The 26,195-nt window shown below is 39.8% G+C and overlaps 1 protein-coding gene across 1 annotated transcript; it reads right to left on the reverse strand.

The window, feature by feature from the left end:
• Positions 1-17,637: 17,637 nt before the first annotated feature.
• On the reverse strand, positions 17,638-23,826 carry LOC128506326 (E3 ubiquitin-protein ligase TRIM16-like). Its single transcript, XM_053476747.1, has 6 exons — positions 23,213-23,826; positions 20,614-20,709; positions 19,128-19,361; positions 18,909-19,035; positions 18,773-18,832; positions 17,638-18,444 (listed from the first exon to the last, which is right to left on the reverse strand). Exons 1-6 carry the CDS (start codon positions 23,804-23,806, stop codon positions 17,906-17,908), a joined length of 1,650 nt encoding a protein of 549 aa, XP_053332722.1. The 5' UTR covers positions 23,807-23,826; the 3' UTR covers positions 17,638-17,905.
• Between the last annotated feature and the right edge of the window lie 2,369 nt (positions 23,827-26,195).

Raw genomic sequence — 26,195 nt, forward strand, 5'->3', positions numbered from 1 at the left:
TTTAGAGCCAATTTAAAATCAGGAGATGTCGGTTTCAAATTCAGCTCAGTGGAAGAGGGGTCTTATCCAAGGAGGAGAGTTATCTAGTTACAGTGGGGAAAATAAGTATTTGATCCCCTACAGATTTTCTAAGTTTGCCCACTTACAAAGAAATGAAGGGCTTATAATTTTATCTTAGGTTTATGGTAAAGGAGTGAGACAGAATATCAACTAAAAATCCAGAAACAGCACATGATACAAATGTTATAAATTACTTATTTCCCCCACTGTATCTAGGAGAACTGCACCACTTCATCTCCAGTTTGTGCAAATGTTCCTTACAGCTCTAAAAGACAAATTCAACAATTAAGCCTTGCTGGATTGCCTGCTTTTTACGTCAAGATGTTAAAGGAGAATTGTAAAGGATATAAGGTACTGGATGCTAATTAACTTCCTTCTGCTTAATCCTGATAAGACAGAAGTTCTAGTCATAGGACTGCATGCAGCTAGAAGCAAGATTTTAAATTACACTGTAACATTAGATGGCCTTTCACTTCTATCTAGTGCAACAGTAAGAGACCTCGGCATAATTATAGATTCTAGTCTTTCATTTGAAGCTCATGTAAATCATATTACCAGAATAGCATTCTTTCATCTCAGAAATGTTAAGGAATATATTGTCACTAAACGATGCAGAAAAACTAGTTCATGCTTTTATAACCTCTAGTTAGACTATTGTAATGCCTTACTGTCTGGTTGTTCAACTAGGTGCATAAACATGCTTCAGCTAGTCCAGAATGCAGCAGCAAGAGTCCTCACTAAAACCAGAAGATACGAGCACATCACACCTATCTTATCTTCACTTCATTGGCTCCCTGTGAAATTTCGCAGTGATTTTAAAATACTACTTTTGACATATAAATTATTAAATGGTCTTGCGCCGGAGTATCTAAGTGAACTGCTAGTGTCTTACAATCCACCAAGCCTACTTCGATCAAAGGATGCAGGCTGCTTGTCAGTATCGCGTATTATGAAAACTACAGCTGGGGGCAGAGCTTTTACATTACAAAGCCCCAATGTTATGGAATAGCCTTCCAAATAGTATTTGGGACAAAGACACAGTCTCAGTGTTTAAGTCTAGGCTAAAAACCTTTTAATTTAATCAAGCATTTTTATAAATAGATTTTTATAAGATTTTTATGAATAGATAGCTCTCCCTTTTAGTTATGCTGTTATAGTTAGCACTGCCGGAGTCCCTGCTTGCACTCTAGACTAAATATACGATCACATTATACATTATGTGACTGTGACCATACCTAACTGTTATCTCTCCTCTTTTGCTCTCCCCTCTCCTGTTCTCTCTCCCCCCCTCTCTCTTTCCCTCTCTCTGTTGAGCTACACATGTCGTTCGTGAGCTGCCAATGATCCAGACTCCCTCTGCCTTCTGGACCTGTCTGACCCATCCTGGTGCCCCACTTCTGGTTGGAGATCTCGTCACATGGAACGAGATCTCACTCTTTGAAATGTGTCCAGTGTCTGGGGACGGTTTCACTCTACCATAAAGACGATTCTGGCCTCGACTGATGTTGACAACTGTTTCTCTGAGGACTTGACTTTGCTGCAGTTGCTCGATAGTTCAGGACTGAAATTTCCTACGAGTCTACTTCAGTCTCAAATAACTACCTGGACTTCATATTAACACAAATTAACATCAACTGTTATGCTGAACTGCCTGCCACCTAACACACAGTATGAATTCAGATAAATTCCTGCTTTATTTTCACCCAAATGAGGATGGGCTCCCTGTGGAGTCCGGTTCCTCTGAAGTTTCTTCCTATTGCCATCTCAGAGGGTTTTTTATTTGCCACTGTCACCCTCAGCTTGCTCACCAGGGACTATTTGACCATTTTAATTAATATACATTCACATTCCATACAAATTTATATAATTCTTTTGATTGTGTAAAGCTGCTTTGCGACAATGACTGTTGTTAAAACCGCTATACAAATAAAATTTAATTGAATTGAATTGTTTAACAGACCACTGACTCCTTAAGCAACTTTGGTCCATGGTGCTCAGCTTAATGTAACAAACAAGACTATTCTAGCTTTGACAAGAATTTAATCTAACTAAGACTGTGATAAAGCGACTGCTGGTGGAACTGATGGAAGCAGACTTTGCTCAGTCAGAAGTAGTAGCAGCACAGATAGGGATCACTTCATGTTGTTATGCAGATTTTACATTATTTTAAAATTAAGTAAAATAAAGTAGACCTCAAGAGCTACATTTAGTACTTAATGGGCATGAGGCGAGGCGACGTAGGTGGGATACGTCGAATGTGGGATTTATCCGTCACATCGTAGAGGGAAGCAAGAGCTTAACATAACATTTGACAATCATAACATTTTGATTCATTCACATTCACATTTCATACAAACTTAATTATTTTGATTGTGTAAAGCTGCTTAGTGACAATGTAAATTGTTAAAAGCACTATACAAATAAAATTGAATTGAATTGAATTACATTAACAGCGCAAGGATTGACAATCTTGGTTATGATGAAGGGGCCGACGTAACGAGGGGAAAGCTTGCGAGAGAGGGTCTTTAGAGCAAGGTCTTTGGTGGAGAGTATGACTCTTTGCCCTATCCTGTATTAACACAAATTAACATCAATTGTTATGCTGAATTGCCTGCCACCTAACACACTATGAATTCGGATAAATTCCTGCTTTATTTTCACCCAAATGAGGATGGGCTCCCTGTTGAGTCCTGTATTTGGGGGCCTGAGAGTGTCTACGGTCTGCTTGTCTCTTGTAGGCTCTGCTTTGTTGTAGCAGCGTTTTCACGGCCAGATACCAGGTCCTCCTGCCACGGCAGATGAAGGCTTGGACAGACAGGACGCTGACCTCCTCTTTCTGGAATAAGAACAAGGACGGCTGGTAACCCAGGCAGCACTGGAAGGGAGACAGCGCGGAGGAGACGAGACTAGGGAGTTGTGGGCATATTCGAACCAGGGCAGGATTCTGCTCCACGAGGCGACCTTCCAGGAGGTCATGCACCTCAGAGTGACCTTGAGGGTCTGGTTCTTCCTCTCCGTCTGCCCATTGGATTGTCGGTGAAATCCTGATGACAGACTAGGGGTGGGTCCGATGAGCTTACAGAATGCCTCCCAGAACTGAGAGGTGAACTGTGGGCCACGATCAGAGACAATGTCTTTGGTAAGACCATAGACATTGAAAACATGGAGGATCAGGAGTTCTGCTGTCTCCTTTGCAGACAGAAGTTTTGACAGGGGGATGAAGTGGGCTGCCTTGGAGAAATGGTCAACTACAGTCATGATACAGGTGTGGCCATCGGAGATAGGTAGTCCTGTAACAAAATCTAGTGCAATATCAGACCATGGGTGGGATGGAATCGGTAGAGGTCTTAGAAGACCTGTGGGGGGGTGGGGGGCGGGTACAAAGAGGCAGTTTGCGGGTGCATTACTGGGCCCTGGTTCATGGGACAGGGCCTGCTTGACCTTGGATTCTATGTCCATCTCGACAGCTGCAAGCTAACAGGGAGAAGGGAGAATAGTGTTAAAGGCAGTGGACTCTTAGGTAGGCGAAAACTGTCTGGAAAGGGCATTAGGTTTGAAGTTCTTGGACCCAGGGCAATAGGAGAGGGTGAAGTTAAACCTGGCAAAGAACAGCGACCACTGCGCCTGGCGGGAGTTAAGTCTCTTGGCGCCTCATAGTTACTCAAGGTTCTTGTGGTAGGTCCAAACCAGGAACCATGCGACCTCAGATCCCTCTAACCAATGTCTCCATTTCTCCAGGGACAGCCTAATGGCTAGGAGCTCTCCGTCACCGATGCCATAGTTTGCTTTGGCAGGGGTTAAGCGGTGTGAGAAGAAAAAACAAGGATGCAGCTTATTGTCATAAGCGGACCTCTGGGAGAGTACGCCTCCTACCCCAGTGCTGGAGGCATCAACCTCGACGACAAATTGATGTAATGGATCAGGTGTGATGAGGATAGTGGCTGACATGAACTGTCTCTTGAGCTACAAGAAGCCTTTTTTCGGTCTCCTGATTCCAACAAAGTGGTGTCCTGGAAGAGGTCAGGGTTGCCGTGGATAAAGTGGCGGTGAAAGTTTGCAAATCCCAGGAACCTTTGAAGTTCCTGTCGTGAGGTGAGCGTGGGTCACTCTGTAACTGCTCAGAGCTTGGCGGGCTCCATCTGGATGCCGGAAGGGCCTATGACAAACCCAAGAAACATGGTTGATGTGGTGTGGAAATCTCATTTCTCAGCTTTGACAAACAAGTTGTTCTCCAAGAGTCTTTGCAGCGCTTGTCGCATGTGACATTGATGTTCTTCCAAATCTTTGGAAAATATCAAGATATCATCCAGATAGACAAACACAAACGAGTTTAGGAAATCCCTGAGGACATCATTGATTAGGGCCTGGACTGCTGGGGCATTAGTCAGACCAAACGGGACCACTAGGTACTCATAGTGGCCTGTTGGGATGTTAAAGGCTGTCTTCCATTCATCACCTTCTCGAATACGGATAAGGTGGTATGCATTGCGTAGATTCAGCTTTGTGAATAGCCTGGCTCCTTGGAGAAGTTCGAAGACAGTGGTCATTAGTGGAAGAGGGTACCCTATAATCAATGCAGGGGTGGAGGGACCCATCTTTTTTGCCTACGAAGAAGAACCCAGCCCCCGCGGGAGAGGACCTTCCACAGTAGAAACAGGCCCTGCATCGTCGTCGTTCCTCAAGAGAGATGCGGGTCCTGCCCAAATGCATGGTCTCCCTCTGTTTGTGGGCTTGTGGTCTTGGATTGACCTGGAGTGGTGGTGTCCTGACTGATCTGCGAAGACAAAGACGTGAATCCACTCGGCCTGCCAGATCCATAAGCTCCTGGAGCAAGGAGGGGAGTTCCTGGGGCATAGTCATAGGCTGAGTGGGAACCCTGGCAGAGATTCAATAGCTTACTTCCTGCTTCTCTGCCGCAACATGAGCAATCAAATACCCTCCTTATTTCTTGAGAAAAATGCTCAAAGTTTGAGCAACAGGGGGCATGGGCCTCCCAGAATGCCGTGCTCCACTCTCTGGCTCTCCCCTAAAGAAACATGATCACATATGCCACCTTAGAGCGTTTAGAAGTGAAAGTAGAGTTCTGTAGTTCAAAAATCAATAAGCACTGGGAGAGGAATGATCTGCAGGTGCCTGGATCTCCTTAATAGGTAGAAGGGGCAGAAGGACGTGGTTCATGTTGCATGTAGGAGTCCATGCTTGACATTGGAGAGAGTTGGGGACATTGGAGCTGGGTCGTGACGTCAGCGAGGTCTTGCTTGGTGTTGAGCATCTCCTGCTGTTGAACTCTGAGAAGTGCACCTTGACTCTTCATCGCTGATCTCATGCTGTCAACATCTGCTAGATCTATATTGATGGCTGGATTATTCTGTCATGGGCCGAAGCAAAACATTTACATTTACATTTAGGCATTTGGCAGACGCTCTTATCCAGAGCGACTTACAAAAAGTGCTTTAAAGTTTACATCATTGGATACATACTTACACTGGGTTAACTAGGTTAATAACTAAGTGCTATTAGACCAACACAACTGGGAAGAGGGTTTTTTTTTGGGGGGGGGGTCAGTTCAAGTACTGGAGAAACAGATGCGTCTTGAGTCGTTGTTTAAACGCGATGAATCCAAGTGCAGTTGAGTAACAGCAATGTTAAACGGAATTGTGGTCAGGAGGCGAACGCATGGGTCGAAATCCGGAGGGTCAATCAGCGGAGCGTCTAAGCAAAAAGCGCAAACCAGGAGGCGTAGTCAAACTAGGAAGCGTTAGGTCGTAGATCGTGAAATCAAGCAGTGGGATGACAATCAAAAAACGTTAATCAAACCCGAAGTCAAAATGAGAAAGCGCAAGATTAAAACCAGAAAATCAAACAACGAAGCGACAATTCAAAACGTGAAGCGAGAGACGAGAAGACGAGAAAACAAAACAGGCTTGGCAACGTGAAGACGAGAAAACAAAATGTGAGAGAATTAATTAAAACATTACTCAATTATCCAGCGATTTGAGGCAGCGATTTACGCAGCACGTGCTTAAATCCTGGAGTAATCAGTGGTGGATTCGAGACAGGTGTGTCGACAGGACGAAAACAGGGGCGTGGGAAAAGACACAGACAGGCTAGGGAAAACATAAGCACATGGAGAGAGAGTGACAGCGTGGGAAAAACACGGCAGACAGGGCATAAATCATGACACCTAAAATAAACTCCCTCAAAATGATGGAGCACTGAAAGTTAGTAGTTGAATTATCTGATAATAACAGAAAATATTTTCAATTATCCTGCAAAACTGAATTATATTCATGGGTTTTTTTTATATTATGAGTAGTGAACACTTGCAAAGCAACAAAATGCAGTTATTTTAAAGGTGTGTGTGGGGGGGGCGGTGATTCTTTCTATACATACTGTAATTAAGATTTGCTAAGAACTTGAGCCAGTCCAATTTTTTATTTTTACTTGTTTTTTTTTAAGATCAGTAATGAGTTTCTGAGAATTACAACTGCTTCACTTTAAGCAAGATTGCTGGTTTCCTTGGACAAGCAACACTACAAACTCATTGAGATCATCAGAAACAAGGGAGGAATTGTCAGAAAGAAGACCAGGGATATAATCTTCATCTTCAAGTTCTTGATCTAGTATGTACTTGCTCAAAAAAGCAGAAATTAGCTTGGTGTCAAATGTAATATTGTGAATGGAAGCCACAAGAGCTGAGCAAGGCATCCAAATGAAGTTGGCTGTGACGCACTAAATTAAACAATACTATGTTTGTTTTTACATGCCTAGAGCCTGGAGGTGAATGTATGAACAGACTTTCCCCTGAAATGTCTTATGCTGTATTAAGTGGAAGATGTGGACCAACTGATTAAGCACTGGTAAGCATTTGTTCTTGTTCTTATTATTAGCTTTGCTCAAAAGCTCCAGGTTTGTTGGGGCTAGGATTTGAACCTGTAAGCTTCCAATCAGTATACCAACATCCAAAAACCACACAACTACCTCTGCCCCTTCATATTGACAAATACGAGGTCAGTGGAATTATCAGCTGCAGCGCAACTTTTACACAGGGCCATTATTTTTTTAAATCATAGTATGTATTAACATTAGTTACATACATGCTCCTTAACCTTGTGGAAAGACTGCACAGAAGAGCTGAAGCTGTTATAGCTGCAAATGGCCGACATCATATTAAACCCTATGGATTAAGAAGTAGATGTTACTCAAGTGCATATTTACATTTACATTTACATTTAGGCATTTGGCAGACGCTCTTATCCAGAGCGACTTACATTTTTTTTTTTATCTCATTACACATCTGAGCAGTTGAGGGTTAAGGGCCTTGCTCAAGGGCCCAACAGTGGCAACTTGGTGGTTGTGGGGTTTGAACCTGGGATCTTCCCAACCGTTGTCCAATGCCTTAACCACTGAGCTACATATGCATGTGAAGGCAGGCGAGCCAATACTTTTGGCAATATAATGTAATATATAATGTGTCTTTAAATTAGAGAAATAATTTAATAGTACAACATGGTATGGTTTCAAGGTTGGTAATAAATGTTCTTGGAGGAGAACTTGTTTGTTTATTGTCTTCATTTATAAATGAAACTTTTCTACATAAATGAACTTTTTTGGCTTAGAGATAAGTATATTCTTTATTTCAGAAAAAGGCTTTATTGATTTTTACATATGATTTATAAAAATAAGTTAGTACATAATCATACTTTTAACTTAAGAATAATGAAAAAGAATACTACTATAATTTACTCCTATTACTTGAACGTAATTTGTTTCTTTTAAGGTAAAAACGTTTTAGGTTTTTCTAAAGTGATATAATCAAGTTGTTACAAAGTCGAAAAATTAGTTTTACTGGCCTAAGGCATTGTAACAACGTTGGTTTTTGATTTGGATAGATGAATTTTTTTTTTGCTTTGGGGAAACTTAAAAATATATCTGTATTTAATCAAAATTAAACCTTAAATAAAATTATAATATTTGATTTGAGAAAAAGTAAAAAAAAATACTTGTAACAATTTGAAGCAATTTTTAAAAAAGTTGATTCAAAGTATAATTTTTTTCAGTGTACCACGGGAGTTCTGAAGACATTCACATGTTTCCTCCGAACCACGTGACACCAGCCGACCGCATCTTTTTGAACTGCTCGTCGGGTGCGGCGTAACACACTCGGAGGACAGCGCTTTCCGCTCCTTCCGTTTGCGTGAGCTCACAGATGCCCCTGATTGGCTGTAGAGCCATGATTAATGTGGGAGCACTAAGTATCTGTCTCACCCCTTCCCTGTGAGAGACCATGGCCAATCAGCTCTCACAAGACCTCCGGCTGAAAGAGGTTACAGCGTCACCCGGGAATCTTGCGATCTCCGGATGATAGGGCGAGCACTTTACCATTGCGCCACTCGGCAACATTTACATACTAAATATTTTAAGTAAATTTAATTCATACTAGTCTATTACAGAACTGATATGTTAAACTTACTTAATTTTTCAAAAATAAATTTACCCTTTATTTAAGGAGCGTTTTAATTCAGGTTGATATGCCTAATGACACCAAAGTATAAACAAATACATAATACATACATTATAATTTGACCACCCCAAATCAGAAAGAGTTGGGACAGTATGGAAAACGCAAATAAAAAAAAGAAAATAGTGATTTCTAAATTTACTTTGACTTGTATTTTATTGCAGACGATACAACTGCACATTATTTAATGTGTTCCTCATGAATTAAATTTTTTATTTTTTAAAATAAACATGTATTTCAATTTTGGTTCTTGCAACACATTTAAAAAAAAGGTGGAACAGTAAAGCATTTACCACTTTGTAATGTTGCTATTCCTTTTTACAACACGTAAAAGATGTTTAGGGACTGAAGACACCAAGTGATAAAGTGTTTCAGGTGTAATTTTATTGCATTCTTCCTGCAAACAAGTCTTAAGATGGGCAACAGTACGGGGTCTTCGTTGTCGCATTTTGCATTCTCTATTGGAGACAGTTCGGGACTGCAGGCAGGCAAGTCAAGTACCTGTATCCTCTTCCTCTGCAGCCAGGACTTTTTAATGTGTGCAGAATGTGGTTTTGCATTGTCTTGTTGAAATATGCATGGGTGTCCCTGGAAAAGATGTCTTCTTGAAGGCAGCATATTGTGCTTCAAAATCTCTATGAACTTTTTAACATTAATGGTACCATCACAGAAGTGCAAGTTACCTTTGCCAAGGGCACTGACACAACCCCATGCCATGACAGACCGTGGCTTTTGGACATTTTGCTGGTAACAGTCTGGGTGATCCTTTTCCTCTTTGGTCCGGAGCACACAGCGTCCATTTCTTCCAAAAAAAAAAACCCTGAAATACTGATTCATCTGATCGCAGTACACATTTCCACTGTGTGATGGTCTATTCCAGAGAGAAGTCGACACGCTTCTGGCATTTGTGGATGTACCCATGTATTGTGGTACTTGACAAAGGTTTGCCAAAGTAGCATGGTGATATTGCTTAAAGATGAATGATGATTCTTCATGAAATGCCGCCTGAGGGATCGAAAACAATGGTTGTTCACCTTAGGCTTGAGTCCTTGTCCTTTACACACTGAAATTCCTCCAGATTCCTTGAATATTTTAATTATGTTATGCACTGTTAAAGATAAAATATCCAAATGTTTTCCTATCTTTTTTAAGGGACATTGTTTTTGAAAATTTCGATAATTTTGTCACATATTTGTTGGCAAACTGGCAATCCTCTGCCCATCTTTGCTTTGAAAGGAATAGACCTTTCTTGGATGCTGCTTTTGTACCAAATACTTTTTCAAAATTACCTGTTGACATCACCCCTTTGAAATTACATCATTATTTAACCAATTTGCCTGATTACTAGCCCTAAATTGCTCCTGTCACAACCTTTTTTGGAATGTGTTGCAGGTCTGAATGACAGGAAAAGATGCATGTTCACAAATGAAATGAAGTTGACCAGACAAAACATGAAATATTTTGTGTGGTTATGTTGTCTGCAATAAAATACATGTCAGAGTAAGTTTAGAAATCACTACTTTCTTTTTTTATTTGTGTTTTTCATACTGTCCGAACTTTTTTTGATTTGGGGTTGTAATTAAACATTTATTTGCCAAATAAGTCTAAACTCAACCTGGTTTACTAGGTTGCAAATGACATATGTAATAAGATCATAAGTACAGTGACCTGAATTGATCTTATGAGATTAGTTGTGCTGGGAGCACTTTGATATGGGCCTGTGGGAAGTTCATGTTTTTATATTCTGTGCCACTTGCCGGCTGTACTGTATGTTATGAGAAAAGTGAATTTTGTTAGCACACATAAATAAAATCCTAAATTTACTAAATGTTATCTTAAATGTAATTTTAAATAAATTACTAAGTAATCTTCACTAAAGGTTGTAGAAAGTTCACTTAAGTGTCCAGAAAGACTGGTTGCATATTTAATAATATTTTACAGTTGTCAGAAGAAATGATTGTGGTATGTTTAATTTGGGTCAAATGAACAACCCGGAATTCTGGGTTAAATGGTAAAACGCAGCACTTGGGTCTTACCGACCCATTGTGTGTTCTGTCCAATAGTGACGCAGCAGCTGAGTTAAGGTTGGGTTGTTTTTAGAGTGTACTGAAAGCATTAAACAACAACAAAATTAAACAACCAATTTTTGGTTGTGTTGGTATCATTAATTCAATGGTTACACATTTATTACTCCTGAAATATTAAAATAAATGGTTGACATTTACCTTCTGTTTTATATCAATTCAACTTCTCTTCCTTAGTGGTGTTGGTGCTGTATGTTGTGAAAGAGATATTGAAAATATCTAACATGTTTCACCAAACAAAAAAAAATCAACTTTTAGTTTCTTTTACTTACATATCACAGCATATTTTACATATTTCATCATGTCAAGGGGTCGCCACAGTAGACCCCATCCACACAGCAACTTGGCACAGATTTTTACGCTGGTTGCTCTTCCTGGCACAACTTATTTATTTTATCCAGGCTTGGGACCAGCATTGCATCTAATGACTTTGGTTAGGGTACTTTTGTGGGAAATAAACCCAAGCCTTCTGCATGGCAGGCGAGAAATCTCCCACTGAGCAAAGAATGCCTGTATGGTTGTGTACATACATGACAAACTAAATTTTAATTTTAATTTAATTCTTAATGACTCCATGTTGTCCATGTTGTGTGTGTTTCTAGGATCAGCTCTGTCTCTGCTCACTGCTCACCTTTATAGTGTTCAAAGCCTGTTTCAGCTCCTGCACCTTCTTCTGCTTCTGTAACGACGCAGATCTCACGAGGGGCAGAACCGCGCGAAAATGCTTTGCACTGTTCAGAACGGGTCAACTCTGCTACCCCGCGGAGTTCTGAACAGGCAGAGGTGCGAGCATTTATACACGCGGTTACCAAGCAATGCAAGCACAAGGCAATCAGCTTGGATACTCCACACCTGGCTGTGTGTTTATTAAGAGTCCTGATACCTCTGCACTTTGTGCGATCATTTATGTAGCCTTGGTAAAGTATTAGGGCCAAAGATTAAGACTAAGACAATGACAAAGAAAAAAAAAGACAAGCAACAAGCGCACAGACAGTTGAGAGACAGCGGCAAAGACCCAGCCTGTGCTTCCCTAAGACGTCAGCAAAAGAAAGAGAGAGAGAGAGAGAGAGAGAGAGAGCAGCTCACTGTCCTATATTAAGCGCATGCTCTCAGGTTAAAAAAAAAAAAAAAAAGACACAAACCCCAATCTATTTCTCAAATGAATCCTCGGTAAGTATAGGAGAGAATCTTTTAGAGTTTTTAGTTTTAGTTTTCAGAGCCTGGTCCATTCTCCCATAGACAACAGGGCTCTGTTTATTTTGGGTTTCAATTCATTTTAATTAATCATTAATTAATAATCCCACGCTATCTCCAAACGGAAAGGTCTTCCTGTGCAAATTATGGGCACTCTCACAACTTCCATTTCACTGACCCCCTCTAAAGCCCTGCGTTAGGGCTCTTATAAACATCTAAACATCTCATAGTCTGGCTTTCCATACCACACCACGTAGCAGCTTCTCCTGGATTCTCTGCTGGTTTTTCATATGCTCTTCCTTTAACTCACTCTGAGGATGAGACAGTTACATTGAGGGATTCATGAAGTATGAGCTAACTGTTTACAAATGATAGATAAAAATAACTGGCATGTTTTCCAGAGCTGTAAATTTTTGTTTTATTGTGCAGTGTGAGTGTGTGTGTGTGTTTATATTAAGCTGTTAGCTCCTACATCACAATATTTACTCAACATATAGTTCAATGTTGTAGAATTTCTATGAGGTTTCTGCACCTTGTAGGCCTAGAAATCACTAACAGCTTATATTACAGACCTCAGGCCGCCATGACCTGTTGACAGATTAGGTGTTCGTTTCAGACAGGAAAAAGTAGAGACAAGAGACGTTAATGGCTTGCTTTCAATCTGGCTGTTCTCTATCTTCATTAAACAGGCTGATTTTCTTATTTGTTCCTTCTAGTTTGTTTTTGCATACATAATTTTCTCGTTATAACTTAATTTAACATTCTTCTATTAAATTGTGATTTCAGTCTCACAGATTTATATACAGTACATAACAAATAAAGTTTAATTCTGTTTAATGACTTGGGTTTAATTGACGTAGGTTACCAAGTGTAACAGAAAAATACAGTATGACATTGTATATTATATTAGCGTCCTGACAGCATCCTGTCACTGACTAGTTTCGGCCCTTTGATCACTTTTCTTCGTTTAATACATAGTAAATATCAACAACATATTATACAAAATAACACACTTGACACTCTAACAATTTTACAAATAAATAAACATGTCAATTACCTTTAAAACTACCCAAAAAAAAGAAATAAAATCAGTTACACTACCAATATTCATACATGAGATTTAACTAAACAGGAATATCTATTTTAAATATTAAACATATATATATTTTTTAAATGTCCAGAAACCCTAAATCAAAAATAACTACAGAAAATAAATAAATAAATAAATAAAGCAACCATTACCTTGTGTTTAACCACGGGATCTAGCAAAACTTCTCTTTAAAAGGCAACTAACTTTTTAGTTTAAACTGCACAACTCAATTTGTATATTTTACAACTTAACTGGAATTACATCACAGGTTTTAAACATCCTATGGGGTACATTGTGATTAAATTAAACATGCTAGTAACCTGTTTCAGACAGGGAAAGGTAGAGACAGGAGACATTAGTGGCTTGCGTTCAATCAGGCTGTTCTCTGTCTGAGAAACAGAAGCCTGGCGGCTGCATTCGCGACTAGCGCTTACTCTGATGCATACCCCCCTAGTGGCGAACCTTGACAACTACCGTATAGAATCTGGCAGTTCAACCCATAGTCAAATACATGTATACCAAAAAAAAAAAAAACACACACAAAAAAAAAAAAAAAACGTAAAGTAAATCTTAAAACACACAATTGTTACAAACTATTGGTGGGTGTCACACAGTAAGCAGGAAAAAAAATCATATTTTAAATAAAATGTGTGTATGTGTTTGTATTGTGTTGAGTTACTTCTGGGAGGTATTCCAGAAAGCAGGTTATGTGACATACCTAGGCACGTTTAAGGGTAAGTTAGTGGAAAACCTCAAATTTCGGTTTCAAAAACGGAGGTAACTTTCATGACCCGCTCGGTAGCAGGTTATGTTCCAAGGTAAGTTTGTTTCAGAAGGTTATTGAGCATGGCGCACCCTTTTAATGATTATCCTATGGACGTGGAGGCACAAATTATACGGTTATATGGGACACAGGTATAAGTCCACTTATTAATGTCTTTCTATTCCCTAATGATTATTTGAAAGAGCGTTATCAGTTTTCAAGGGAATCATTAATTTACTTAACACATCTCTTGAAACCGCATATTGCAAATGTCACAAACGGCGGGTCTGCGCTTAGAACAGTAAACATTATGTCCATAGCACTTTGTTTTTTTTTCGTCAGGGCATTTTTTGTACAATGTGGGCGATGCAGAGCATGTGGGAAAGGCAACTGTACTGTATGTCTGGCACTTAAACGCTTCTTACACACATGTGTACAGTTCCCTGGACATAAACCTCCGTGTATTATTAAAGAGGAATTCCACAGAGTGGCAGGTTTGTCCTTTGTAGTAAAATCAATGATGCATATTTAATATTAATGCAATAATTAAATAATTAAATATTAATGTAGTCATACTATTTATATCTACTGTATACATGTATTTATCCCGCATACACACACTTGATCCTTCCATATATGACTTTCTATTTCAGTGTTTCCAAAAGAAATTGGGTGCATTGATGTCACCAACATTGCTACTTAAATAAATGAGGGACACTATGTTAATAGGAAATCGATTCATAGTATCATTGTACAGGTAACAACTTGATTTTGTGTCCTTAATTTTTTGCCTTGGTAAAATCATTAAACTTATTACTTTTTTTCACTAACTATACGTAATATGTAAGTCAACTTACATCATTACTAATAATAAGGTAAAATGGCCAGGATCTGTGCATGATGCCAGAATTTTCTGCGAGTCATCATTATGCCAGACATTTCAGCACAGTATGTTTTGCTTTATCCAATGTTTTATTTTTACTACATTTGTATTGTACACTTAAATCATTACAGGACAGTACAATGGTTACTTGCTGGGGGACAGAGGATACCCTTGTCTGCCCTATTTAATGACACCCTACCCTGAAGCTGATCCTGGACCATAGACATGCTATAACCTGGCTCACAGCCGAACATGGGCCAAGGTGGAGATGACCAAAGGAATCCTCATATCTACAGTAGGTTTCAGTGTCTGCGTGGGCTCTGGGTCAGTCCAGAGAGGGTTGCTTCACAACATTGCCACTATGAGAGGAGAGAGCCACCCTCCTTATATTGAAGAAGATGGCCCAGAGGAACCTCTACAGAGATGGAAGACTTTTGAGAGACAGGATTTTTCAAAATTACTTTTATTAAATTGTTTGCACTGGTCTTCTGTGTAGTTCATTTCTTTATTTCCTGAAAAACAAGTAAAATGAAATAAAATGTTTTTTTAAATTACTTTGCTTTATAAACCCAACACTTTTAACATGCACCAGATTAATATACGCACAAGTTCTCACCTAAAGGCGACGCTCCAGTAATTCAATTTCTAGTGTTGCTTTTTTTAATGGATAGCCTTTTTTCTTCTATTTGAAGCTGTATAAGGTCCATCTCCATGTCACTTTTTCTTATTTGTTTTTTGACCTTATACAGCTCCTTTACTGGCAACTAGGAAGGAAACTGGGATTTTTTATTAAAAAATAATTAAATTAATAAGATTCTGTCAATCTTAAAATTTAAATATGGACAACTGCACACAAATTCTTACACTGCTTAGCTCGTGCATTGAGGTTGAAGGGCCTTCATCAGTGGAGAAATCCCTAGGTATGTACTGTGGAAAAACAATGACAATTTATTACTTTAATGTAAAAAGGAGGCAAGCATTATAATGGTATGCATCATACCTCAGTGGATCTACCAGCACTGTCCACTTCTGTCACAGCAAATGTGGTCTCTTCATCATCATCTCCATTCTTCAGTGAAAATATACCTGCATAAAAACGTTAAGCATGTTTAAAAGCCTTTAAGTGGCAGATATAATAATTTATTAAGTCATATTATGAAAAGAAATCATAGTGGTAACCTTACATATCACCATGTTAGTGTCACTGGCCGTCCAGTGCGACAGAGCCAGCTCCTCAGATGGGTTGAGGGAAGGTGGTGGTGGGCCCCCGCCAGTTAGATGGGCTTCAGCCTTCTTTCTATTAGCTACATGACAGAAAGAATATACTAAATCATGTTTAATAAATAGTGATCGTGTAATCAAATTTTACCTTTTTGCAAAACGTTTTTGTGTTTTATTTTCACCTGGCTTCTGGTTCCAGAAGGATCACACTTTATTAAATATGAAACCATAAATTTCTAGTCAATATAGATTGGTATTTTAACCTAAAGAAACGAATGGCGGGAAAAGTAAATGCTTTCATTTAACAGTCAAAGGGAAGGGGTGTTTAATTATTTAGCAGGGAGGCGATGTAAAATTTGTAATTTAATACACTCATTTTTTGCTAAGCTAATTTCTTTAGCCAGTGCATCCGTATTGCTTTTTTTTTCATTATTATTGGCTTGAATTCTTCCTATGCGTGCATTGAAACCTCTGTAAAGTATGGCGCTCTCTTTTTTCAATTTGACTTTCCATTTTGACTTGTGAAATCGGCAATCCATTGAAAATGTCTTTATGCATGCACCGTGTATGAGCACTTTCTCTGGGTAACCAGTAGGTGGTTGATTAAACTCTCAGGTGTTTTGAAACCGACATACTCATGGTATGCAGGTTTGGGGTAAATCAACCCAGAGGTTATGATTTACCAAATGGTAAGTTAACCAAGCTTTCTGGAATACCCCTCTGAGCTACTGAAGCAACCCCAGATCATAACATTGCCTCCAGTGGCTTGTACGTGGACACTGCATGAAGGTGCATCGCTTCATGTGCTTCCCTTCTTACCCTGATGCACCCATCTCTTTGGGATAGGCTCAGTATGGACTCATCAGGCTACATGAACTTTGTTAATTACTCTAAAGTCCAATCTTAAAACTTCCTAACAAATTCAAATGTTTTTTTTCCTGATGAGTCTCATAAACAAGTGTATTTTTTTTTTTACAATTAGAATCATTTAAGTGATCTCCATTCATTGTTTTGTCTTGTTTTGTTTATTTTTTTGACAACAATTGACAAATAAATTTGAAAGTTCAGCACAGTCCATCCAGGTATTAATAATGTGTTGAGGAGTTTTTAACCCAATTTCAGGAATTTCAAATCACCTTAATTGTTTTTGGTGCTTGATGCAGTCTAATAATTTGACCCTTTCGAATAATTTGACCCTTTTTAATTTTTTTATTTTTTTTGGGTTAGCCGTGTATTAATGCACTCAAAGTGATATGTCATCACTTCTAAAGTCACAGCGCATTTCCAGGGACTTTGGATGTTCCACTTAAACAGAATAAAAACGTGTTTAATTGCTAATATGTTGATGTTCTCCTAACTTAAACAGAGGTTTATTAAACATGAATTAAAGAATTCTTAAGTGTCAGGGTGAGTGGTTTGTAATAGTCAGGGATAAAGCTTTAAGTTTTCCAATATCTTTAGGGCAGAGGAGTTAATACTTTGTGCTTTGTGCTACTCAATGATTTGAATAAAGAGAAGTCGGAAAGGGAACATCTGTTTACATTAAGCAAAGTGAGCTTTTGGTAGAGCAATTTTAAAGGTGCAGAGAATGGTGAGACTTGGAAAGTTTACTACTGGTGGCAGTAGAGGGACAGCTATAGACAGAAGTTTAACTTGCAGCCTGATCATGTTTGCATCTTATAGCAAAATATGCACTGAATGTATTTGGAGGAAAAAGCCAGCCACTAATCATCCAGAATGAACATATGATTTATTAGTTATTTAATGATAATAAGGCACTGCTGAAGAAGTATCAGAATAACAATCCCCCCATCCCCCCGCCCCCGGCCTGTATTTGATCTTCCAGAATAATTATAAGGATCTAACTGTAATTGGTCAAATTTAAACATCAAGAAAAATGTAAATGTAAAGTGAAGCCCATGCTGAGCTCTAAGGAAAATTTTCATTATGTCATATTTGATATGTTTATATTTTAATTGATATTATTTCCTCTTAAATAGTTGTTGTGTTAAATTAATTAGTTGTGCATATGGACTGTGTGCTAATGAGACAGATGCCTATGTGCAGGGAAAAAAAAACACTGCACACTTTATTCTGGATCACACAATCTCACAAATGTAGAACCAAACAAACAGTAGAGTCTGAACCCAGCGTACAGAGGCTGAGTGAATGTGGTGTGGACTCTGTGGAGGAGCTTCATCGTGTCAGAGACGCTGTAGAAGGACAGAGTTCCTGCACTGTGATCCACATACACTCCCATTCTGGAGGACGATGGAATGCCAAGATCAGTCTTAATGTCATTGTGGTAGAATGAGAGAAAAGATGATGAACCCACCAAACTCCAGGACTGATCATTGTGTCCAAACCCACACTCATCAGCATGTCCTTTCCTGGAGATGTCTTTATATGAGACTGAAATTGAGTCACAATTAGCGCAGGTCCACTCCACCTCCCAGTAACAGCGTCCATTCACACTCTCCTTACACAACACTTGAGGCCAGTAATCAAATCTCTCTGGATGACCAACACATGTCTGTACTTTTTTACTGGCTGTTACTGCTCTGTTCTTCTCAGACAGAATGAGGTTACGATGTGCCGTGTTGGGATCCAGAGTCAGATAACAGAAATCTAAAATAAAAGAGAAAAAAACAAACTGAACAATGTGAACATGTTGGGTTTAATTCACAGAATACTGTATATTTATGTGAAGAGTGAGACAGCTGTCTGTGAGCACTGATGTATGAGGGAGAAATGCCTTAACATTAGATAGAGATAAAGTGACCAGGGAGTAAATACCTAAATATTGAGGTGAATTCCAAATATTAAAAAATGGGTCTTAATTCATTTACACTTTATATCTATTCCCACATTTTAGTGTATTAAAATTTTATTCTGCTTTTTGAATAAACAATATTTAATGAAATTAATATACATAATTGTGTTTGTGTGTATGTACATTTCAGAAAATCTTCTCTGCTCTGTGGCTCTGATGGTGAAATTATCTGATCTACTGCAGCTGTGGAGAGACAAAAAAGTTAGTGTGTATTTTTAAAAGTGTATAATCTATTATATTTTGTTGCATTCCTCCTCACAGAATTCCTCAAATCTCTTTTTCAGATTTGAGAGAGAATTTCTCACTCCATCAAATGAGAGATGTTGATGGACAGGAAGACTGAAGGGGTCATTACATCCAGAAGAAATACAAAGAGACTGGAAACTCTAGAGAAAAAATAAAACAGAATACCATGAGGAACTGATGATCTCATAAGAAATTAGACAGCTGTCTTCATAAGACAGACAGTGAGTGTTACCTGGAGGAACTGGATGTGATCGTGTGTGTGTGAAAGCTGCTCCAGCTCAGTAAGTCTTTTCTGAAGATCAGCAATCTCCTGCTCCAGTTGCTCCAGGAGTTGTTCAGCTTGACTCAGTTCAGTCTTCTCCTGAGCTCTGATCAGCTCCGTCACCTTCAAGCGCTTTTTCTCCATGGAGCTGATCAGCTCAGTAAAGATCCTCTCACTGTCCTCCACTGCTGTCTGTGCACTAAGCTGTTAGGACACACACACACACACACACACACACACACACACACACACACACAAGCCTGAGGTCCTTAGGGGATCATATCCCACCAGCTGTGCCAGATTTAGAGGCCTTGTCCCTTTACAAACCTGCCGAAGGAGAGACCACATGCCCTGGAGTGAGCGAAGAGAAAATGAAAGATACGAGTGCACACCAATCACAGAAGAATCCATGACGGAAGTTAACTAGATTTCTGAGGAGACAGACCTTGAAGTCATGTCTAAACAGTGATCTACTTCCGTACAGCGTACTCGGCCACGGATCAAAGCAGATATGTAAGCCGATGTGTACCTCCGCTTCAAGCGAACGTTGGGCAATTTTGTTCTCACTGTGTAATGCTCTATATATAAAGTAGACACGTATGTGTCTGTTGTAGTTAGGTGTCCCCTTTATATATACAGTGCATCCGGAAAGTATTCACAGCGCATCACTTTTTCCATATTTTGTTATGTCACAGCCTTATTCTGAAATAGAATAAATTAAAAAATTGTATTTAATAAAAAAATTGAGAAAGCACATGTACATGAGTATTCACAGCCTTTGCCATGAAGCTCAAAATTGAGCTCAGGCGCATCCTGTTTCCCCTGATCATCCTTGAGATGTTTTTGTGGCTTAATTGGAGTCCAACTGTGGAGGGAAGAGAACTTTCTAGAAGGACAACCATCTCTGCAGCAACCCACCAATCTTCTGGAAGGTTATCCTCTCTCCACAGAGAACCTCTGGAGCTCTGACAGAGTGACCATTGGGTTCTTGGTCACCTCCCTGACTCCCTGACTCCCCCGGTCTCTCAGTTTAGATAGCTGGCCAGCTTTAGTTGGAGTCCTGGTAAACAGCATGCTGACCATATTTTTCTCCACCCCTTTACTTCTCCCCACGTCAATTTTAACAGGGGATTATGTGACCCCATCACGTGATCAGCTTCCTCTTGCGGTCGGGTAATGCCCTCTTGTGAGAGCCCACCCAGAACCAAACACAGGCAAGACACTGGTAAACATATCAGGGTACATTTTTATGGTGCAAGTGCATTTAAACAATTATTAGTTTAGTCTCCACCCATAGAAAATTTCCCTTTCATGTGGCTGTGCTACAACCATTAAAAATGAACTGGACTTTGGGTCTTAAATGTTCTCGGGCCCTAATGTGCAAATGCTAATTTACTTCATATTGCCCATGTTGTGTGCGTTTCTAGGAGCAGCTCTGTCTCTGCTCACTGCTCACCTTTATAGTGTTTACAGCCTGTTTCAGCTCCTGCACCTTCTTCTGCTTCTCCTGGATTCTCTGCTGGGATTTCATCTGCTCCTCCTTTAACTCACTCTGAGGATAAAAGAATGACATGCGGGTGTCAATACGTATGAGCAAATTATTTACATATTAACTCCAATTACAATCATGTTTCTCATAGCTATGAATACTAGTTTGCGAATACTAGTTTGTTTGCTGTGTGTGTGTGTGTGTTTGTTTGTTGTAGTTACAGTAGATGCCCCTGATTATTATAATTATTTAAGCTTCCATATTTAGTTTCTTCTTGTCCTACATCTGTTTTACTATTTCATTTACTATTAGTATGCTTTGTTGATAGGCAGCACGGTGGTGTAGTGGTTAGCACTGTTGCCTTGAATCTCCAGGGTCTGGGTTCAATTCCTGTCTTTGTGTCCATGGGATTTGCATGTCCTCCTCATGCTTAGTGAGTTTTATCTGGCTACTCTGATTTCCTCTTACAGCCCAGAGACATGCTGATTAGGCTAATTGGCCCAAATTGCCTGTAGTGAGTGAAACACTCACTCACACCCTGCAATGGATTGGCACCCTGTTCGGGGTGTACCCCGCCTCATTCTCTAAGCCTCCTGGAATAGGCTCTAGGCTTCTCATGACCCTGAATACAGGATAGAGTGGTATAGAAGATGGGGAGAGGGTGCGTTTTATCATGGTTGTTTCTGGTTTTATCCTGGTTTTGTTATTTTTTTCCCAGTTTATGGTTGTTTGTTTTTGTATGTTTTCCTTTTATTAAATGTCTTAATAGCTGTGTTTATGCCATGCCCCCAACCACTAGTTTATTGCAGAATGGAAATACATCACTGCATATTGAATGGGTCTCACTTAGTGTTTTTTTTTTTTTTTTTTTTTTTTTTTTTTGGTGGGGGGGGGGGGGGGGGGGTCTATGGTAACGACCTTTGCTATATGTGCAGAGCTTTGGGTTGAAAAATAATGTGAGATCATGCAGTGGAGTGGATGCATGAGCGCCAAGAAAAAGGTGCAATGCTCACTACCCAGCTGGATCATCTCAAGAGACCTCCAGTCAGCAATCTTGAACCAAGTCAAAGAATTTTAATAGCAGCCTAAAAAGCGCTGGTATGCTTCCTAGCCTCACTTTTTAGCCCTGTCCTGAAAGCCATGAAAGTGCTGATAGCCTTACTGAAAACCCTGTTGTGCTTCTTGAGAGTCTAGTTATGCTTCCCAAGATCCATGTTGGCACTTCCAGAGAGCCTTGTTATGTTTCCTGAAAGCCTTTTTATGCTTTCTCTCCTGCTTCTGACAGCCCTGTTAGCATGGAAATATAGTTAGTTCTTAGGACCTGAAATACTCCCTGTCAGCCCAGATTTGCCTGAGCCTGATGCCCTGCACCAACTGAGCCACACCCAGCCCTGTCTCAGGCAGATACTGCACCATCTCCACTTTTGATCATAATAGCTCAGCCCTATAGCTTAGCAGACATTAAAGAGAACCTCTGAGGTGGTCACACCAAGTGTGATCACAAATGCATGGTCATGATCATGTCTTGTATAGAGTATCTATATAGAGAGTAACTGTGTGTGTGTTTGTGTGTGTATGTGTGTGTATGTGTGTGACAGTGTGTGTTTGCGCTTGCGTGTACTGCATGTCAGCTGTACCTCATCTTGGCATAACTTGATGTTGGCTCAAAATGTTCACTAACTGGTCAAACCACATTATGACAATCAGTTACAGTAAAGTAAACATTATAATAACCAAAACACATAATCTTCATTTGAACCAATGCCTTCTTGCTGTTTGTGGAATTTAAACTGGTCCAAATTGATTAGGGTTATTCTTAGGGCCTGTCCACACGGAGACGCGTTTCGCTGTATACGTATAAATTTTTTATCGTATTGGCGTTTTGTCCACACGGATCCGGCGTTTTAGGAGACTGAAACCAAAGTGGATAAATCTGAAAACGACACCCTTGCGTCTTCGTGTGTACAGCCAATCCATATATTTTGTGAAACGATGATGTCATCACATCACGCGTAACAGCAACAACAATAATGGCGGACTACATGATTGTGTTCGTGTTGCTACAAAGCCTACTAGCTTTATTACAGCAAAATCTATTGCTTCTATGCAACTGTTATGAGCAACAAGCGATAATGGACAACACCATCTTGGTTCGTATACAGCGAGCAAGGTTATGCGCATGCTCAAAGTCTTCTTCTCCATATATAGTGTATTTCTATGGCAGAATTACAGCGCCCCATACTGGTCTGGCATATATACTCCACCGTTTTCAGTGGTTTCGTGTGTACGCAGATATTTCTTGAGACGACGCCGTGTTCACGAAAAAAAATGATCGGATAGGGAACGCACCGGCTTCGTGTGGACGGAGTCTTAGGGTTACAGTTATTCTGTAAACGCAGATGTAAATAGTGTTGTTTCCTATGGACATCTGGGTGCAAAGTAGCATATGCTTACAATTTTAAACTTAAGAATGAAAAATAATATCATGCAACAGACTAAAGCACCTGTTACAAAAAAAAAAACTTATAATAATCATATTTTAATTTCAAAAATTATTTAATCTGACCTGTTTCTCAGCTCTTTCAGTTGTGGCTGTGACGATGTCGTGATCTTTATGATCATTCATTGTACACAAATAACAGATGCAGGTTTGATCAGTACGGCAGTAGATTTCGATCAGCTTGTTATGTTCAGAGCAGATCTTCTCTTGAAGTTTTGCTGAAGCTTCAATTAATGTGTGTTTTTTCAAAGCAGGAACTTCCAAATGAGATTTTAGATGCGTTTCACAGTAAGAAGCCACACACTTTAGACAGGACTTGACAGCTTTGTGTTTTCTCCCGGTGCAGAAATCACACTCCACATCTCCAGGTTCAGTGTAACATTGAGCAGGAGAAGCATCTTGAACTTCAGTCGCCTTCTTCAGTTTCTCCACCACTTCAGCCAGCGTGTTGTTTCTTCGCAGAATAGGCCTTGATGTGAAAGTGTCTCTGCACTGAGGACAGCTGTAGACGCCCTTCTGATCATCTTGATCCCAGCAGCAATTGATACACATCTTACAGAAACTGTGACCACAGGGGAGAGTCAAAGGGTCCTTCAGGAGATCCAGACACACTGGACAGATGAATTGATCCTGATCCACTGAAATACTGGCTTTAGCCATTTTACTGAACTTACTGTACACACTGAGAGAGAGCGAGAGAGAGAGAGAGAGAGAGAGAGAGAGAGAGAGAGAGAGAGATCAGTTTTGTTTTCTCTACAATCAGGAGTTAGTTCCTGGTCCTCTTTGTGGGTGTGTTTGTGGGTGTGTTTATGTGTGTGTTTATGTGTGTGTGTGTGTGTGTGTGTGTGTGTGTGTGTGTGTGTGTGTGAGCAAGTGAGCATGTGAAAGAGAGAGAGAGAGAGAGAGAGAGAGAGAGAAGCACAACTATAGAAAGGTTATGGATACTCCACTGTTAACTATACCATCTCCCTTCACACAAATCCCCTCTGGGAGTTTCTCAGCTGGGCCACTGGGCATCTGCTCTGGTGTATCGCCTTGTGATTCTCCTTATAACTTATTTATGAGGGTGTCATAACATCCTTACTGCACATATCTGGTCAACCAAGGATGAACCCAAACTTGTTTTTTCATTCTTGTCCAATTGTTTTCTTGTTTTCTTGTAAATCTGCTTAATAAAATGATGGCTTACAGTATGTGTGTGTGTGTCTGTCTAGCAGGAAGTAAAGCTAGTGTTAAAAAAGAGCAGTCATTTTGGCAGACGAAACAGCATGCTGTGTCCTATTTTTTTTTTGTGTGTTTTGTTTCAGTGTGTGTGGAGCTTATTGGGTCTTGTGAAGTGTTGTTTGTTTCAAGTGTTTGTAAGTATTGTTTGGTGTGTCTTTAGTGTTGGTGTAGCTCCTTGTATGTTTAGCTTCCTCCATGTTTAGGACATAATGTGTTTAGTTTTTTTGTTGTTTTTTTTATTTTTTTTATTCATGTTTTATGTTATTGTATTATTATAAGACTCTTTTGTTTAAAACAACCCTCTGCGCCTATGCCTTCCCTTTGTGCCCACAGCACCAACAGCCAGTACCACCCAATTGTGACAGTGGAATGAATAATTTGAGTGTTTTGAGATACGAGCCTGGTTCTGAAACAAATTATGCTCGTAATCCAAGGTTCCATTGTACATTTAAAAATAAGTTGAAAAATGTGCTGTATAACTAGCAGAAAGGGCTAAAAAATTCATTAATCAATAAATCCATCCATTCATTAATTGATTTATTAGTTCTTCTATACTGCTTATCCTGTCTACAGGGTCCTGGAGCAATTCCAGCAGACTTGGGGCATAAAGCAGCTTTACACAATCAAAAGAAAATCATGGAAATTTGCATGAAATGTGAAAAATATAAATGAATTAAAATGATTGTCCCTGAAGAGTGAGCTGAGGGCAATGGTGGCAAGGAGAAACTCCCTGAGATGGCAATAGGAAGAAACCTTAAGAGGAACTTTGAGTGAATAGTGTAGTTAACATGGAGTCAAGTTCATTATTAGAGGCTTAGGTAGACTGTATGAAATCCCAGTCCTAAACTATTGAGCGACTGCAGTCACAAGTCCTCAAAGAACAAATATCTGCATCAGCCGAGGCCAGGACCGTCTTTATGGTAAAGTGGAACCATCCCCAGTAATCACATGGGGCATCCATGCAATCTCCAACTAGATGGCACCAGGACGAGTCAGACAGGGCAGAGGGGGGCTGGATTACTAACATCTCAGGAACGACATGAGCAGCTCAACAGAGAAACAGGAAGAGGAAGGAAGAGAGAGATAGAGAGGGGCAAGAAGTTAGAAGGGAAGAGAAGGAGAGATAACAGTTAGATCTGGTGACAGTCACACAACATATAAGGTAAATGTATATTTAGTCCAGAGTGCAAGTAGGACTTCGAGAAGACTAACTATCACAGCATAACTAAAAGGGAGAGCCAAAAGAAAACACAGACATGAGGGCTCCCTGAGATGTAAAGCAACCAATTACAGCATCTAAACATACCAGTTCATCATAATACTCTACATCCATGAGTCCCCCCGGATCTGCTCCTTTACCTAAGGCATATCTATTCACAAAAATGCTCGGCTAAATATTTTTTAGTTTGTAGCAGGATGAGCCGGGGCCTCATCAGGTTTGTCATCTTTATTAGTTGGGTGAAGCAGGGTGCCTTATTTACTACAATTTGGACTTCCTGTTAGCTTGATAGGGTCTGGGACATAATTCCAGACGCTAGCCAATCCACTGACATGTGGGATGTTATAAAGGTAGGGGAAGCGTTTTCCCTCTAATGTAGTGTGCATGGCCCCTTTTGGCTGTGCACCTGACTTCCGCCCTCTCCTCAGGTAAGTATGCTCCTTGCAATTCCTTGTAAATTCTATTTAGTACATTATTGTCCTGGTATGCACATTTTAATTAGCTTTATTTTGACCATAGAAACTATAGGTCAGAGTGAGTGCTGTAGACTCATGCATAAACACTGCTCACTGCTGCTTTGCATGAAGGTTGCTGTTTTGCCTACTG

The sequence above is a fragment of the Clarias gariepinus genome, chromosome 2, assembly GCF_024256425.1.
Source record: "Clarias gariepinus isolate MV-2021 ecotype Netherlands chromosome 2, CGAR_prim_01v2, whole genome shotgun sequence".
Classification (NCBI taxonomy): domain Eukaryota; kingdom Metazoa; phylum Chordata; class Actinopteri; order Siluriformes; family Clariidae; genus Clarias; species Clarias gariepinus.

Bases quoted from the DNA above. Each gene is read 5' to 3' on its own strand.
- LOC128506326 (XM_053476747.1), bottom strand. From the start codon at position 23,806: ATGGCTAAAGCCAGTATTTCAGTGGATCAGGATCAATTCATCTGTCCA. The intron at 20,710-23,212 runs GTCAGATTAAAT...TTTTATCCTCAG, and splicing joins CTGAAAGAGCTGAGAAACAG to AGTGAGTTAAAGGAGGAGCA. The intron at 19,362-20,613 runs GTGAGCAGTGAG...GTGTCCTAACAG, and splicing joins AGGCTGTAAACACTATAAAG to CTTAGTGCACAGACAGCAGT.